The sequence below is a fragment of the Patella vulgata genome, chromosome 4 (genome assembly GCF_932274485.2).
Source record: "Patella vulgata chromosome 4, xgPatVulg1.2, whole genome shotgun sequence".
NCBI lineage: Eukaryota > Metazoa > Mollusca > Gastropoda > Patellidae > Patella > Patella vulgata.
The window spans coordinates 41,748,973-41,767,251 of NC_065882.2; the positions used below are offsets into that span (position 1 = coordinate 41,748,973).

At 35.1% G+C, this 18,279-nt stretch overlaps 1 protein-coding gene across 3 annotated transcripts in view; it reads left to right on the top strand.

The window, feature by feature from the left end:
* The window catches only part of LOC126819203 (phospholipid-transporting ATPase ABCA1), a 127,012-nt gene that overhangs the window by 62,900 nt on the left and 45,833 nt on the right, over positions 1–18,279 (top strand). For all 3 annotated transcript variants that reach the window (XM_050547107.2, XM_050547110.2, XM_050547108.2), the window contains exons 15-22: positions 1,941–2,117; positions 4,649–4,871; positions 8,474–8,695; positions 10,670–10,874; positions 14,684–14,794; positions 15,223–15,403; positions 17,062–17,193; positions 17,969–18,108. In XM_050547107.2, the coding sequence (XP_050403064.1) occupies positions 1,941–2,117; positions 4,649–4,871; positions 8,474–8,695; positions 10,670–10,874; positions 14,684–14,794; positions 15,223–15,403; positions 17,062–17,193; positions 17,969–18,108 (1,391 nt within the window). The remainder of the gene's footprint in view (positions 1–1,940; positions 2,118–4,648; positions 4,872–8,473; positions 8,696–10,669; positions 10,875–14,683; positions 14,795–15,222; positions 15,404–17,061; positions 17,194–17,968; positions 18,109–18,279) is intronic.

Here is an 18,279-nt window from a genome sequence, read left to right on the forward strand (position 1 = left end):
TAACACATGGTAACAAATGTATAAATGGAATTGATATTGCTGGGTTTGATTCTGCGTCCATTTTATAACACGTCTGTAATGTTTATGTGGAAATATGTTTCTCGGTTCCATTTGTACCGGAAGTGACATAAGTTTAAGGGTAACGTGGCCTCGGAAGTGACATAAGTTCAAGGATAACGTGGCACCAGTGAAACCCGTCATTACTGCATCGGATTTCTTATCCTTATTAGGGTTTCTTACTGCGTAGCTTGTGTGAAACACTATTGTTTTTGTTAGGATTATTATTCTTATTACTTTTTTTTTCATTTTGATCATATCTCAGAAACTACTTGTCGGATTGATCCAATTTCTTCGGTTTCACTGGAAAAGTGGGTGTCACTTAGAGATTAAAGATATGTCGAACTTTCTGCGAAAATGCGGAATGTCTGTAATCACTGAAGTTGTCGTTTTTTGAAATAATGCCGTAATATTAACAACAATTGTTGGATTTTTACGTTTGATAGATTTTGACATAGCCAGAGACATGGCACATAGCTACGGTTCTTTAGATTTTTGAATTTCGACGAATCTTCGGAAATATTAGGTGCCAAATTTTGAAAAAATTTGATGGCCTGTTACTCAGGCTTAAAGAGTCGTCTGATTTGAGAAAAAATGTGAACATTTTTGGTCTCAATAATTTTCCTGTGCGCTATTGGCTAATTCAGTTTATCGGTTCTATCTAGATAAATTATTTATTACCCGATTTGTATAAAACGAAGTTCATATGCTCCGTGGTCCAAAAAGACAATTTTCTACAAATGACTTTTCAAGGTTTTTTGTCTATAAAAGTGTCAATTATTATTCGATTTTAATAAAATTTTCACCATGTGATGCCTTAGACCGTTTCTGATTTCATAAAACTAATGTAACATTTTCAATCTCACCGAAAGTACGGTAAGTCAGTCAATCAAGGCAGATTAAGTAGTTAATCAAGGTAGGTGTATAGGCGGTATAACACGATAAATACGTCAATCACTTAATTACCTATGCAATTCAGCCTATTATCAACGATTATCAGGTTGAGTGGTAGTTATATACTCAGTACACTATATTAATTCTGGAATTTTGAATATTATTCACCATGTCTTTATGACAATTTAGGACGTTTGGAAAATAGTGTCAGACATGTCCAGAATACACAGGCGAAATCCAATCACTGATTTTGAATTTTTGCTACACATTTGACTTAGTTTTGGTATATAATTATTATTCTAGAGCATATTTCAGAAAATGTTCAAGATACCTTTATAACACTTCTACATTCATCAACATATTATTTTCTGATGACTTTCCTTTTGTCCCGATTTTGTTTCCGGAGCATATTTCATTATCCATTCGGGGGTGGGGGTTGGGGTGGATGGCCGAATGGTTAGCACGTGGGGGCTGTATCATAAGGTCTCATTGAGTCAACTGACAGGGGTTTCGATTCCCCGGTTGAACATGACAAGGAGTATGGTCGCCTGTCCAACCTCGTGGGTTTTCTCCGGGTCCTCTGGTTTCCTCCCTTCAAGAAATCTTTTTGAAACTTTGTACAAACATCAACCACCTGTGCCTTGCTGAGCTACCGTGATCAGATTATGAATCTTCTGACTAGTCCCATTGATATTCCAAGAAATTATTTTTCCTTATGCCTTCCAAACAAGTGCAAGGGTGTGGGATGGTGATGACTTGTTATGTTTCTTTTATAGTTTAAATAAAAAAGAAAAATAGATGCACCTAGATAATGTCTTAGCAAAAGTTGTGCATTATGTATGGATTAGCAGAAAATAAGTTAACTTGTGTTTATTAATGCTAATAATAGGGAATGCGTGCCTCAAACACGAAGGCCTGAACTGTATTTAGCTGAGAAAAATGTATGTATTATTGACAGATTTGTTATATTGTGTATTTATTTTGTTTAGATATTGGAGACCAAGGGCAAGAGATAGCCCAACGTTTGATTTGAAGTATTTAACATTTGGTTTTGCATTTTTACAAGACATGGTTGATCATGCTATAATAGGACTACAAACAGGTCAAGAGGGTCAAATAGGTGTAATGTTACAACAGTTTCCATATCCATGTTATATTAATGACAGGTATAACTACCATATTTTAAATAGTTTGTGTTACATAATTTCAATGACAAAATGACTTTAAGCCAATACAATATGATCGAATACAATGGTGATGTCAGAATCATTTTGATGTCATCTGTACAGTTACCGTGTAGTCATTCCTGATACTACCCAAGCCTAGCAAAAGTGAAATGTCAATTTAAAGCAGTGAATAAATATATTATGTTCATGTCAGTTGTAAGTAAAACATATAGTCTGGAGGCTCAGCGCGGGGGGGTCTCCATCAAATGGGCACAAAACCAGACCCAACTTTTCTAGAGTAAAATTTTGCGTAGAATACGATGCCGAGTGGTAATCAGTCCGCCGTTGGGGCGAGTTCGAGAAATTCGGGGTCAAAGGTCAAATGGGTTCATTTGCACTGAAAGTGAATGCGCGGTCATTCTTGTATCATGAAAATAAGCTGAAAATGATCGAAAGTAATCAAACTTTCAATAAAAATGTAAACTTTGCGTAGAATACGATGCCGAGTGGTAATCAGTCCGCCGTTGGGGCGTTTTCAAGATATTCTGGGTCAAATGAGTTCATTTGCACTGAAAGTGAATGCGCATTCATTCTTGTATTATGAAAAGAAGGTGGAAATGATCGAAAGTAATCACATTTTCAATAAAAATGTAAACTTGCTAAATTCACCTTTGTTCTTTGTGACCCCAGAGGTCAAAAGGTCACATTTTCCGTTTTAGCACTAGGAAGATTTAAAGTAATAATTGTCGGCATAAAATATAAAAACTAAAGCGAAACCTGTTCTAATTAATAATAGGAATATTTAAAATTTATCTTTAGGTGGTCTTAGCACCAAACTTTTACTTTGAAACGTCGAAAATGATCATGCATAACAGAACCAAAATGCTTCGGAGCCTGTTTCAAAACTGTTAAATCAAAATTTCCCCGAATTAGTTTTACAACGAATGCTATACATAATGATACTAGTTGTCTGAAAAAAACAATTAAATAGTTCCATGGCTGGACTTCAGCCTGCAGGCCGCGTCACAAAGCCTGCCAAAATTTTCCCCGCTAACATTTACCAATACGACATATATATCCTGTGAACTACTATGTACAATGCATTCGTCGGTTTTATCTGCGTCCATGTTCCAGCGAAATTCATAAAAAGTTTGCAAGCTATTAATCTCGTCGCCAGATGCGTGTTTTCCTGTCACAGATTAACGTCGGTTTTCCTAGACTAGGATTCTCTGAAATCCACGCGGCCTGCAACTATTCAATTGTTTTTCAGATAACTAGTATCATTTTGTATAACAATCGTTGTGAAAATAAATCGGAGAGATTTCGATTTGACAGTTTTTTACGTATTTTTGAAACAAGTTTCAAAATGTGTTGGTTCTGCTATGCAAGATCATTTTCGACGTTCCAAAGTAAAAGTTTGGTGCTAAGGCAACCTAAAGATAAATTTGAAATGTTCCTATTATTAATTAGAACAGGTTTCGCTTTAGTTTTTATATTTTCTGCCGACAATTATTACTTTAACTCTTCCTAGTGCTAAAACGGAAAATGTGACCTTTTGACCTCTGGGGTCACAAAGAACAAAGGTGAATTTAGCAAGTTTACATTTTTATTGAAAGTGTGATTACTTTCGATCATTTCCACCTTCTTTTCATAATACAAGAATGACTGCGCATTCACTTTCAGTGCAAATAAACTCATTTGACCTTTGACCCAGAATATCTTGAAAACGCCCCAACGGCGGACTGATTACCACTCGGCATTGTATTCTACGCAAAATTTTACTCTAGAAAAGTTGGGTCTGGTTTTGTGCCCATTTGATGGACACCCCCCCCGCGCTGGGCCTCCGGTCTAATACATTATGTCAGAGCTAAATCTGCCTATTACAGGCCTTTCTTTAGTCCTGAAATGTTATATAAACTATTAATTAGACATTTATTAACATGACAAGACCATATGCAACTTTCGAGGCCATCTGATGGCCCGGATGTTCATTAGATTTGAATCCGATCTGCCGTTCAATGGCTGCTGATGATTAACCGCAAAAATGGATAAACAAGATTTTGTTTATTATTATGGTAACAATGGTAACAAAGACAATCAAGGCTACAGTGTTATTAAAATGAGTATTTATTGGCTCAGAGTGAAGTAATTTGATTGAAATTTTCAGCATATTCCTGTTACATTATCTATTTTTTAACTGTTATAATGAGAACTGTGACCCCTTTATCTAATCTTCAATAATGCCGCTTTAAATCTTCATGTTGTGCATGACAAAGTTGTCATGATTCACTGCCTAACCTCATGTGTTTTCTCCAGATTATCTACATTTTATCCCATGGATATGAGAGCCCTATTTACAGGAGAATTAAGGAAATAAAGATATAATACATGTTAGTCCTAAAATGTCCTAGTTTTGTTGTTAAATCCTATGTCTCTCGTGATTAGATGGTATCCTCCATAATTGTTAATGTAAATTGTAATGTTTTGTTTTTAAAGATACAAGTATTTTTTTATTCCTATAATATTTTCAGATTCGTGTATACAATCTCTAGAATGATGCCTCTCTTTATGATATTAAGTTGGATTTATACAGTAGCTATGATTGTCAAGGGTGTTGTACATGAAAAGGAACAGAGACTAAAAGAAGTAATGAAGATGATGGGACTGGGTAATGCTGTACATTGGATAGCTTGGTTTATTAATGCATTTGTTATGATGTTTTTGACCATATTACTGTTACTTCTGATATTAAAGGTTTGTAATATATATATATGGATATTAAATAAGTACATTATTATGTATACCATTCAGACACAAAAAAATACTGCATTGTGTCAAATTTTCCTACTTATTTTATACACCCACACACTGAGAACTACTAAGGGGTTAATCTCTGCATGGATCGTATATAAATCTCTGTCTGTGTTGTTATTTGTACATCCATCGAAAGAAAATTAATTTCCTGATTATTACTCAGCATTATCGCATTTATATACAACATCAATGTTGATTAAAATTGACAACTAATTCATGTTTTCAATGTCGAATGTTTTGGATGATATTGAGTTAGAGACTTAGCTACTTTAACATACACTGGTTACCTCTAATAAAAACAGCAGTGCATTTCTGCAGTTTTGTATTGTTTCTGAATATCCCCTACTTTTTTTGAAGAGTATATATTACTGCTTTATTACTAAAAAGACGCGCATCGACTGTTTCACATTTATTAAAATTATAAAAACGATACGTAAATTGTGCATCTTGCCTTCAATAGAAATATCCATAAAACAGAAATTTCCATATTGATAAATAATACGACACAACCAACTGAAAAGTGGTAATTCCCACACAAATGATATGTTTAAACTAAAATTACTTTAACCTTTCACTAAATTTAAATCAATTACAATTGAACGATCCTCATTGCAGTACATTTATCTTATAAGTTATAATGTAGCTGTTTTCATACAATAACAGATCAAAGAAACACATGTGCCCGAATTCACACGTAATCATTTTCGAGACTTGTTGTCTTCTATTCTTAGACTACCTGGCGGCTCAAATAACCCAACCAGATCAGAAAGCATGCATTCCCACCTTACAATGAGTTCAATTGATTTAAGGTTTATTTTATAATGCAGTTTAGACTGTGATGACCTGTCTGTGATATCACCTTATGAGTCGCATTTTGAAATTTAAGTAGATTCTTATACGGAATTCAGGGTGCATTGATAGACATTTGAACTGATTTGAAAATGAGAATTACTTTCCTTATCGGGGGGTAATTTTTCTTTACGTGTGTCGCGGGTCTGTTTTGGGATGTGTATTATTTTCATATTTGTCCATGATAATTAATGGATACATAATAGGATTATTATTAAGGATATTTAACATCTACAATATGAATAAGGTAAGCACTCTCTGGGTAATGTGTTCATATGTTAGACCATGCATCTCTCTTTATTTTGCGAAAACTGGGTATTCCGTCAATCTGTGTAATCCAACATATTGTAACAATCCCGTACGATGTTGGATGTGACAGAGTGCACTGTAGATGATATAATTACTTGGAATGTTCAAACTTGGTGTAGGTGTTTATTATTAGGTCAATGCCTTGATGGAGTTCGAAGATGAGCATTTTCTGCTTAGGGTAAGCAGAGATAAGCAATTTGATTGGTTTATGCTTTTGGACACAATAACTTTAGTTCTAATTAAGTGAGAGTGATGAAACTTGGTGTATAGCTTCATTACATCAATACCTTGACTAAGTTCGATAATGAGCATTTTCTGCTCAGGGTACGCAGAGCGATAAGCAATTTAATTGGTTGAGACTTTGGAACACAATAACTCTCATTCTAATTGAGTTAGAATGTTCACACCACTTGGCATAGGTGAGTTCAATGATTAACATTTCGAGCTGAAGCTAAGCAGAGCTAATCAATTTCATTGGTCAATGCTTTGGGAAAAGATAATCTTGATTCTATTTCTTCATTACAGATGGCATCTGAAACAATAAAATAGAATAACGTCAACTCGACACAAACTGGGTCATTTCGGGACTAACATATCATTCAATTTTATTTCAATGATTTGCTTGTCTGGGGGGACTTTAGCAGTGGTAGGAAACCGGAGGACCTAGAGAAAACCCACAAGGTCACGTACAACCAGGGAATCAAACCACGCCAGTTGACTCAATGGCAGACTTTATGATACAGTGCGCACGTGCTAACCATTCAACCATCCAACCCCTGTAACTTGTCGTAAGACGAGATTAAGTATATTTACGAGAATAAGTATATTTATGTGAATCAGTATATTTATGGAAAATTTGGCTTATTTGCTATATAGCCGGGGATATTCAAATTGGGGCCTACCTATTTGATATTTATAAATGACAAATGTGAAACGGTCGCTGCGCGTCTTTTTAGTAATAAAGCAGTAATATATTTCGGTTGTAGAATAAATAGTTTTTGCTGGATTTACTCTCTATACTTCCCGGATTTCGATTTAACACGCACGTTTTTATAATTTTATTAAGTGTGAAACGGTCAATTTGAGTCTTTTTAGTTTTAGTAATAAAGCATATTTCGGTTGTAGAAAAAATAGTTTTTGCTGGATTTACTCTCTATACTTCCCGGATTTTGTTTAACATGCACGTCTCAGATAAAGCCTGTTGGTCCTTGATTATACGGCTCACGGTGGCAAAGTGGGTAAGACGCTGGCTCGCTAGCCTGGTGGTCGGGTGTTCGATCCCTGCTTTGGCCGAGAAAGTTCATCTAGATTTTCTGGCGTGGTTCCCCCTTGTCAGTGATGCAGGATGGATGGCCTGACAGCTGTCTAGTCGTTCGGATGGTACGAAAAATCGAGGTCCTGTGTACACATTGGCGTGCAGGTAAAAGTTCCCTTGACAGTTGGAATTCGATATAAGAGTAGGTCGTAGTGCCGCTGTCCGGGCAAAATTTCCCTCATAGCACACTGTATACCGTATGCCCGTCTTCATTAGCCCAGTTCGGAGCAGAACAGTAGGACGTTAAACTCCATTTCATTTCATTTCCTTGATTATACTCCTTATGCTGCAGTTATCTCAACTAGCAAGAAAATACACCAATTAAACAATACATACTATTGAAATTCATTTTTTACCGGTCGGTTAATTAACACACTTCTACAGATATAACGGACCATAGCACAGTTTTTCACCCCTAGTGTTGATTAGCTCACCTCTCACCCTTGTCAATTAATGCACCTTATTGCCAAGTAATAATCGGAAAATTAATAACAACCCAGACAGATTTATATACAGTCCATGCATAGATTAACCCCTTAGTAGTTCTCAGTGACATGAGCCTGAAGTAAAACTTGTTGAATGCATTGTTTATATTAGTAAGTCAAAGATTCCTATCTAAATGCTCAGATTTCTTAGTTAGTATCCTTGATTGTCTGATGGACTTATTCTTTCTACACAGTGATTATGTCCACGTGAAGAAGCAGTTAATTCTCAACGATTTCCAATAAATATTAGCAGCGTTATATTCCTTGTGGATGCTCTAGTTACTACAATTATCAATTTAAATTTAAAAGTGTTGTTATGTTAGTGCCAGGAAGAAGCCTACTAACTGGTTTAAGCTTTCGGATCTGCTTACAAAAGAACTAAGATGATATGAACATCAAATACACTTGTTTAATGTATTTTGAGCTTAGGTAATTTGACACTATAACTTGATTTATCATGGTTATTACAAATAAAAAATAAGTTAAGAAGGTTATCAAATAAACAACACAACCATGTTCAAAGGACTATATTGAATTTTTGTGATATTATTTACAGTTCATGTATTTATTGAATTATTTTTCAGGGAGGAAAAGTACTGGAACATTCAGATCCATCTGTAATATTTGTGTTTTTGTTGGCGTTTACGGTAGCAACCATCATGCTGTGTTTTTTTATAAGTGTGTTATTTTCTAAAGCTAATTTAGCTGCTGTGTGTGGTGGATTTATATATTTTATATTGTATTTACCTTACACATTGGTAACAAGATTTGAAGAAACTATGACAACATCAGAAAAAGCTTTTGCTGTAGGTAGAGTTTTATCAGATATATTTCTACATGTATTCACTTTCGTTTTATCAAGATGTTTCTTCTTTAACATTTTAATCTTAAAGCCAATGATATCATATAATATTTAATGTCAGAGATAGATTAATTTTGAATATCTTTTTAATTATATGCCCACATTTTCAAGTGGATGTATATCGTCGTCGCCCCTGTCTGTCCGGACGTCCGTCTGTCCACAATTGTTTGTGGACACTCTACAGGTCACAATTTTTATCCCATTTCAACAAAACTTGAAATTAGGTTTATCTCCCTAAGATCTCTGTTCCTTTCGACATTGGTATGTATCGGACCGTAACTTCTTGGATTATGGCCCCTATTGTACGAAAAATCATGTTTTTAGCTTGTGGACCCTATAGAGGTCACAATTTTTTATCTGATTTTGTTGAAATTTGAAATGTAAGTTTATAACCCAAAGATCTTGGTTCCTTTCGATATTCGCGCATATCGGACTGTAACTTCCTGAATTATGGCCCCTGCTTATACGAAAAATCACGTTTTTTAGCTTGTGGACCCGATGGAGGTCACAATTTTATTCCGATTTAATGATGGTTGAGTTCGAATTTCGTGAAAATCAGACCAAAACTGCCGAACAAAATGGCCGCTCCTCGAACGCAAACAGTGTAAAAATATGGTATATCAATGTTTTTTAGACCCTCTAGAGGGCACAATTTTTTTCGATTTTGATGCAACCTTAAATTTATGCTTATGTCACAAAGGTCTTCGTTCCTTTCGATATTCGTGCATATCGGATCATAACTTCCTGAATTATGGCCCTTGATGGTATGAAAAATTGCATTTTAACCTTGTGCTCCCTCTAGAGTTAACAATTTTTATCCAATTTTTGTATATATCATCGTTACACCCTAATTGAGTTTATAACCCATAGATCTTGGTTCCTTTCGATATTCACACATATCAGACCGTAACTTCCTGAATTATGGCCCCTGATTGTGCGAAAAATCACGTTCTTTAGCTTGTGGACCCTATGGAGGTCACAATTTTATTCCGATTTAATGATGGTTGAGTTAGAAACTGTCAGACAAAAATGGCCGTCCCTCGTACGCTAATAGTGTAAAAATATGGTATTATAAGGTTGTGGACCCTCTAGAGGTCACAATTTTCACCCGATTTTGATGAAACTTGAAGCGCACGTTTATAACCCAAAGATCTTGGTTGCTGTCTATATTTGCACATATCGAATCGTAACTTCCTGAATTATGGCCCCTGATTGTACAAAAAATTGTGTTTTTAGCTTGTGGTCCCTCAAGAGGTCACAATTATTATCTTGATTTCAAAAACCGTTCGAATATGTCACCGTTGAGATCGAATTTCGTGAAAATCGGACCAAAACTGCCAGACAAAATGGCCGCCCGTCTACACAAATAGTGTAAACATCTAGTATATCAAGGTTGTGGACCCTCTAGAGGTCACAATTTTGATCCGATTTTAATGAAACTTGAAATGCATGTTTATAAGCCAAAGAAATTGGTTACTGTTGATATTCACACATATCTGATCGTACCTTCCTGAGTTATGGCCCTTGATGTTAGGAAAAATTGCCTTTTGTTAAGCTTGTTCTCTATCCATCTCTTGAAAAAATGTGAGCATATCCTGCCTGGCAGCCGCTGGTTTTTGTACGCCTACATTGTCATGGACTTATTATGCTGTTGCTCTGTTGATCGGGACATCCATGTTTCTGTGCGTTCAGACGTCCATTCACAATTCTTTGTGGGCACTCTACAGATCACAAGTTTTATCTGATTTTTTTTCCAGTTATGTTTATTTCCAAAAGTTCTGGGATGTGGTTTGATTTTGTTGTGTATCTGACTAACGTCCTGCTTTACTGCCCCCGATTGTACGAAAGTCAAGTTTTTAGCTTGTTGATTTAGCTATCATGCCTGCCTTTAAACAATGATTTTAATTTCATTTTTCAGTCTCTATCATCATGTGTATCATTTGGTTTTGGTTGTAGTTATATAGCTAGATATGAAGAACAGGGCATAGGCATACAATGGTCTAATATGGCGGATAGTCCATTAACAGATGATGGGTTTAGTATGCAGTATGCAATAGGAATGATGATTATAGATGCTATTATATATGGTTTATTAACAATATATGTAGAGGCTGTATTCCCAGGTAAGTTTTATAATTTAAGCCCATACAATCCAGACTTAAAGGCAAATTACACCGTACACAATATATTGTCATCGCCCCTGTCCGTCTGGATGTCCATCCGGACATCGGTTTATTTGTGGACACTCGACAGGTCACAATTTTTATCCCATTTTGGTGAAACTTGAAATATAGGTCTGTCTCCCAAAGATCTCGGTTCCTTTCGATATTGGCATGTATCTAACCATAACTTAATGTATTATGGCCCCTGATTGTATGAAAAATCACGTTTTTAGCTTGTGGACAATCTAGAGGTCACAATTTTGATCCGATTTTGATGAAACTTGAAAGGCATGGTTATAACCCAAATATCTTGTTTCCTTGCGATATTCGCACATATTGGATCATAAATTCCTGAATTATGGTCCCTGATTGTACCAAAAGTCACGTTTTTAGCTCGTGGTCCCTCTAGAGGTCACAATTTTTATTCAATTTAAAAACACGTTTTAAGATATCACCGTTACACCCTAATGATGGTTGAGTTTGAATTTCGTGGAAATCGGACCAAAACTGCATGAGAAAATGGCCGCCCCTTGAACGCAAACAGTGTAAAAATTTGGTATATCAAGGTGTTAGATCCTCTAGAGGCCACAATTTTTGTCCGATTTTGATGCAACCTTAAATTTATGCTTATATCGCAAAGGTCTTGGTTCCTTTCGATATTCACACATATCAGATCGTAACTTCCTGAATTATGGCCCTTGATGGTATGAAAAATTGCATTTTTATACGCCCACATTTTCATGAGGACATATTATATTGTCGTCGCCCCTGTCCGTCCATTCTTCCACAATTGTTTGTGAACACTCTACAGGTCACAATGTTTATCCGATTTTAATGATACTTGAAATATAGGTTTATCACCCTAAGATCTTGGTTCATTTCGATATTGGCATGTATCGGACGGTAACTTCATGGATTATGACCCCTGATTGTACGTAAAATCACGTTTTTAGCTTGTGAACGCTGTAGAGGTCACAATTTTTATCTGATTTTGTTTAAACTTGAATTGTATGTTTATAACCCACAGATCTCGGTTCCTTTCAATATTCGCGCATATTGGACCATAACTTCCTGAATTATGGCCCCTGATTGTACGAAAAATCACGTTTTTAGCTTGTGGACCCCATAGAGGTCACAATTTTTATCTGATTGAAAAAAAAACATATTATTATATCACCGTTACACCCTAAGAACGGCTGAGTTCGAATTTTGTGAAAATCGGACCAAAACTGACAGACAAAATGGCCACTCCTCAATGTAAATAGTGAAAACATCTGAAAACAACATGTGAATATATCACCGTTACACCCTAAGAATGGTTGAGTTTGAATTTCGTAAAAATGGGACCAAAACTGACAGACAAAATGGCCGCCCCTCGTTCGCAAATAGTGTCAAAATATTGCGTATCAGGGTTGTGGACCCTCTGGAGGTCACAATTTTCGTCTGATTTTTATGAAACTGGAAATGCATGTTTATAACCCACAGATGTCGTTCCCTTTCGATATTTGCGCATATCGGACCATAACTTCCTGAATTATGGCCCCTGATCATATGAATAATCGCGTTTTTAGCTTGTGTACCCCATAGAGGTCACAATTTTTATCCGATTTACAAAACCGTTTTAATATATCACCGTTACACCCTAAGGATGGTTGAGTTCGAATTTTATAAAAATGGCCGCCCCTCGTTCGCAAATACAATAGACTCAAAATATTGTGTATCAGGTTTGTAGATCCTCTGGAGGAGACAATTTTCATCTGATTTTGATGAAATTTGAAATGCATGTTTATACACTCAAATATCTTGGTTCCTCTCTATTTTGGTGCATATGGAATTGTAACTTCCTGAATTATGGCCCCTGATTGTAGGAAAAATCGAATATATCACCGTTACACTGTAATTTTGTCTGAGGTTGAAATTCATGAAAATCGGACCAAAATTGCCAGACAAAATGGCTTCCCCTTGTACGCAAATAGTGTAAACATCTGGTACATCAAAGTTGTGGACCCTCTAGAGGTCACAATTTCGATCAGATTTTGATGAAACTTGAAATGTAAGTTCATAACCCAAGTTCATATCAGAAGCCACAATTTTGATCCGTTTTTGATGAAACTTGAAATGCATGTTTATAACACACAGATCTTGGTTGCTTTCGATATTCATGCATATCAGATAGTAACTTCCTGAATTATGTCCCCTGATTGTACTAAAAATCTTGTTTTTAGCTTGTCCCTCTAGAGGCCAGAATTATTATCTGATTTACAAAAACATGCAAATATATCACCGTTACACCGTAATGTTTGTTGACTTCAAATTTCGTGAAAAACGGGCCAAAACTGCTGGACAAAATGGCCGCCCCTTGTACGCAAATAGTGTAAACATCTGGTAAATCAAGGTTGTGGACCCTGTAGAGGTCACAATGTTGATCCGATTTTGATGAAAGTTGAAATAACTGTTTATAACCCAAAGATCTTGATTCCTTTCGATATTCGCGCATATCGGATTGTATCTTCCTGATTTATGGCCCTTGAATGTACAAAAAATCACGTATTTAGCTTGCGGTCCATATAGAGGTCACAATTTTTATCTGATTTAAAAAAAACTTGTGACTATATCATCACTTTTACACACTTAAGATCAAGGGTTCCATTTGATAATCGCGTATATCCGAACGTAACTTCCTGGATTATGGCTCCTGATTGTTTGAAAAATCGCATTTTTAGCATGCAGATTCTCTAGAGGTCACAATTTTTTTTTTTAATTTTAAAAACCGTTTAAATATATCACCATTCCACCATAATGAAGGTTGAATTTGAATTTCGGGAAAATCGAAATGAAATTGCCCGACAAAATGGCCACTCTTTGTACGCAAATTGTGTATAAGTACAAAGGTTATGGACCCTCTAGAGGTCACAGTTTTTATCCAATTTTGATGAAACTTAAAACATATCTTTATATTCCAAAAATCTCAGTCTCTTTTTGATATTTGTGCATTTCAGACCATAACTTTCTGGATTATGGCCCCTGATTGTACAAAAAATCGTTTTTATTTTTAGCTTGTTCTCTATCCATCTCTTGCAAAATGTGGGCGTATCATGCCTGGCAGCTGCTGGTTGTTTTAATCGTGTAAATTACTAGCTTATAAACACTTTTCAGCTCTTATTTTTATTAAATTTAAATGAAGAAAATGTTTTTTTTTTATTTTTCTGGATTAGTGTGCCTTTAAAGTAGATAATCTATGTTTCTATAATAGAAGATAGATGATGATCATGACAGCCACATGTGTCAACTTACAAATAGATTCTAGGTTGTCCTCTGCATATGCTACCTTTAATTAAAGAATGTGTGACGTTAGTGATGTCATCAATACTACCAGATCTTTCAATATGTCCTCAAACCAAAAACTAACAATGTTTTTAGTGAACCGGTCAAATTTGGTTTTATATCATGATTCTGCCAGTAATGTCACAAACACAGTCTTTAATTTCATGTAGCTTTTGAATACAGATGTACAGAAAGTTTTAAAAGGGTTGATTTTAGCAGCTGTCATCATTATTATATCTATTGTTAGGTAGACCATCTCAATCAAATGATGTATATTGAAGAATTTCTTAGCAATATTTTGTTACATTTAACATTTACTGACAATTTTTGATTGTAATTTTAACCAGTCTAGCTATTATCTGCAACTTTATAAGTTTATGCATGTTTGTTAAATTTCAAAACTGTTAATGAATGTTATGACTATGATTTGATGATTTAATTTTTAGGTCAATACGGTTTACCACGTAAATGGTATTTTCCTATACAGAGGTCATATTGGTGTGGAAAACAGTATAATGTTGATGCTGAATCACCTATGGAAACACTAGACATGGGATGTAAGTCATAAGTTTATATTTTAAAGGCATTAGCGCATTGGATATCTTCGCTGCTTGGTAAACAATTAATTTAGATTTGACATCAGGCAAATCTAATAAACCAACCCTGATATATAAATGTGTCACTTTCAACTTCTAAGTTGTATAAAAAAAAATTGTAATGGTTTACAGGAAGTTGAACACATTCTCATAAATGTTCATTACTCTAATTGTGGTCAGTGCTTTAATGTTTTGATATGACATTATTCAAAATTAATTACATAAGGGGTTGGAGTTGAGGGTGAGAATGCTAATGTCCCCTTAACTGTTATTTTAGAGTGATGTTAATTGCGTAATGTGAGAGTTTAAATGAGAAATGTTTGTATATTTTAGAGTAATGTTAATTGCGTAATGTGAGAGTTTAAATGAGTAATGTTTGTATATTTTAGGTGATAAAGAAAAGATAGAGAGGGAACCAGCAGATAGAAATATAGGCGTAGGAATACGGGGATTAAGAAAAGTTTATTCCCAGGGTAAAAAAGTAGCAGTCGATAGATTGTCTCTCAACTTTTACGAAGGTCAAATTACATCTTTCCTTGGACATAATGGAGCTGGAAAAACAACAACAATGTATGTTTATTTTCTACTTATGATTTATATCTAGCAGAATTCATGATATCAATATAGTTTTGTCACAAATAGGCTGACCATAGCATAATCATTGTCCAAATGATGTACAGCTCTTCTTTCGTGAAGAATTTTTCTTTTTAGCCTTCATATAAAATGTAAGAAATTAGTTTAAAGTTTTTTATTAAATGAAATTATAATCTAACATTGATTATCTAAATCAGCTTTATTCCTGGCCTGAAGTAGCATTTTTATAACAAAATTTACCAGTTGAAATTAAAAGCCAAAAACACTAGAGTGACTTTAACTATTCATGACATTGATTATGTAAATTGTAAGATTATAACCCCAAAAGTACATTTTTATACGCCCACATTGAAATGTGGACGCTCTAGAGGCTAAAGTTAATATCCAATTGACTTTAAATTTATACACACTGTTTAAGGTCATGAGATGAAGAAGACTATTGATTTTCAGCAATTTTAGATAATTACTGCCAGAGTTATGGCCCTTGATCACTTCAAGACATCTTTTGGACGCTCTAGAGGCGTTAATATCCGATTGACTTTAAATTTAACAGAAGGTACAATTTTATGGATACACAATTACTGAGTTTGATACTAAGCGGCTTTTCGAGCAAATGATCTTCCCATATCTCAGTTTTTATACGCCCACATTGAAATGTGGTCGTATATTGTCGTCGCCCCGTCCGTCTGTCCGGCTAAAGTTAATATCCGATTGACTTTAAATTTATACGCAGTGTTTAAGATCATGAGACGAAGAGACCAATTGATTTTCAGTGATATCCGATGATTACTGCCAGAGTTATGGCCTTTGATCACTACAAAAAATCTGGTGGACGCTCTAGAGGCCAAATTTTAAGTAGCTAAGTCTGTAACTCATTATCATCCAAAGTCTTTGACATTAAAAACACAAATTATTTGTCAATTTAAATCAACACTGATGTTGTGATCTTACCGCGAAAATATGGGCTTCTGATATCCACTATTTAAGACAAATAAACATTTTACCATTGGTACATGAATCGTGTACCATAATGCGTTTCAGCGCCATTTGTAACATGGACTGGAAGAACGAGGCTAGACATATTCCAAAAGTCATGTCAAACGGTGACCCCATATTCTTATCTTGAGAGCACGCGAAAAGTATACTATCGATGTAGACTGGAATAACCAGATGCTAGAGATTGCCATTCGATTGAGACTTCTGGCGTATTTCGCCGAACATAACTGATTTGAAATTAGAGTAAAAACGGAAATGTTTGAATGTAAATCAGTTTATATACATTTATATTACATTGTTATATGCATTGCGACTGATTTGTGTCAATTTGTAGGTGCCAAATATTAGCGATTTAGCTCCTTTAATATCTGGTTGACGTTAAATTTATACACATTGTTTAAGGTCATGAGACGAAGAAGCCTATTCAATGAATTAAAATGTTTCGTATACTAAACGTTAGCATGGGGCAGAACTTTATAAAAACCAAACAAATTTTAATGATTTTCTGATAATCATTTAATGAGTTGTTACCAAAAAAAGTAAAAATATGCGACAACTCTTGCTGACTTCCTGGACGATTTAGTTGCTGTGAGCGTATGTTTCGTTGCCTGGCAACCTATCTTTATTTGTGTTTTCAGGTCAATTTTGACAGGATTGTTTCCACCTACTGAAGGTACAGCCTATATTTATGGTAAAGATATAAGAACAGATATGGATGAAATAAGACATAGTTTAGGAATGTGTCCTCAGCACAATGTTCTTTTTGACAAGTAAGTCAAAATAATGTTTCTGTGACATAACTTAGGTTAAACATTAAAGAGGCATTATCACTCTTGACACAAAATTAAATGTAATTAATTCTTTAACTAATTATCAAACTCAAGAATTGACTACATCTTGCAGTTTGTGCAAGTTTTCACTGAACCTCTTAGAAAATACTGTAAAATTATGTGACTTTAGTGAATTGAGCTTTAAAACATTTATATTGCCAAAATAGAATAATCGATTTCTCTGCAATTTGTGCACAGTCTAGTTTGAACATGTCTGATTGAAATATAAGGAAAAAATGTTTAAAGAAATTTGACCAATTGCCAACGCTCACCTAACGAAGATTGAGTTCCTCTTTATTAGGGTATTAAACTGTATGAAATTAAATGTTCTATGATCTCTGCATTTCAAATTCTATAGCTAAGTTTTCATAATATATATTATGAAGATTGTTTCTATTGTATAATTTCCGACGTGGTTTCCCCTTGTCAGTGGTGCAGAACGGAGGGCCTTACCAGGACAGCTGTCTAGTCCTTCGGATGAGACTAAAAACCGAGGTCCCGTGTATACATTGGAATGCACGTAAAAGATCCCTTGGCAGTTGGAATTCGATATAAGAGTAGGCGATAGAGCCGCTGCCCGGGCAAAATTTCCCAAATAGTACACTGTATGGCGTATGCCCGTCTTCATTAGCCCAGTATAGGAGCAGAACAGTAGGACGTTAAACCCCATTTCATTTCATTTCATTTCTATTGTATAAAATTGTCGTCCGTATAGATTAACAGTAGAAGACCATATATGGTTCTATGCAAGGTTAAAAGGTCAAACTGACAGTCAGGTTCGAGCAGAAATGCCAAAAATGATTGAAGATGTTGGTCTGGTAAATAAAGCAAAAGAACGCTCTGAAAATCTATCTGGTAAGCCATCTACTTGTTTTTGAATTTGAAACCAATTATTGAAATTTGTGACATTTTAATCAGATCTGTGACTCAGTGCTCTAAACCTCAACAAACTCTCACAGCACTCTATATATTACTTATCTGTACATAAAACTGTTTACAAGTACAATTAAGTAACTTGGCCAGTGA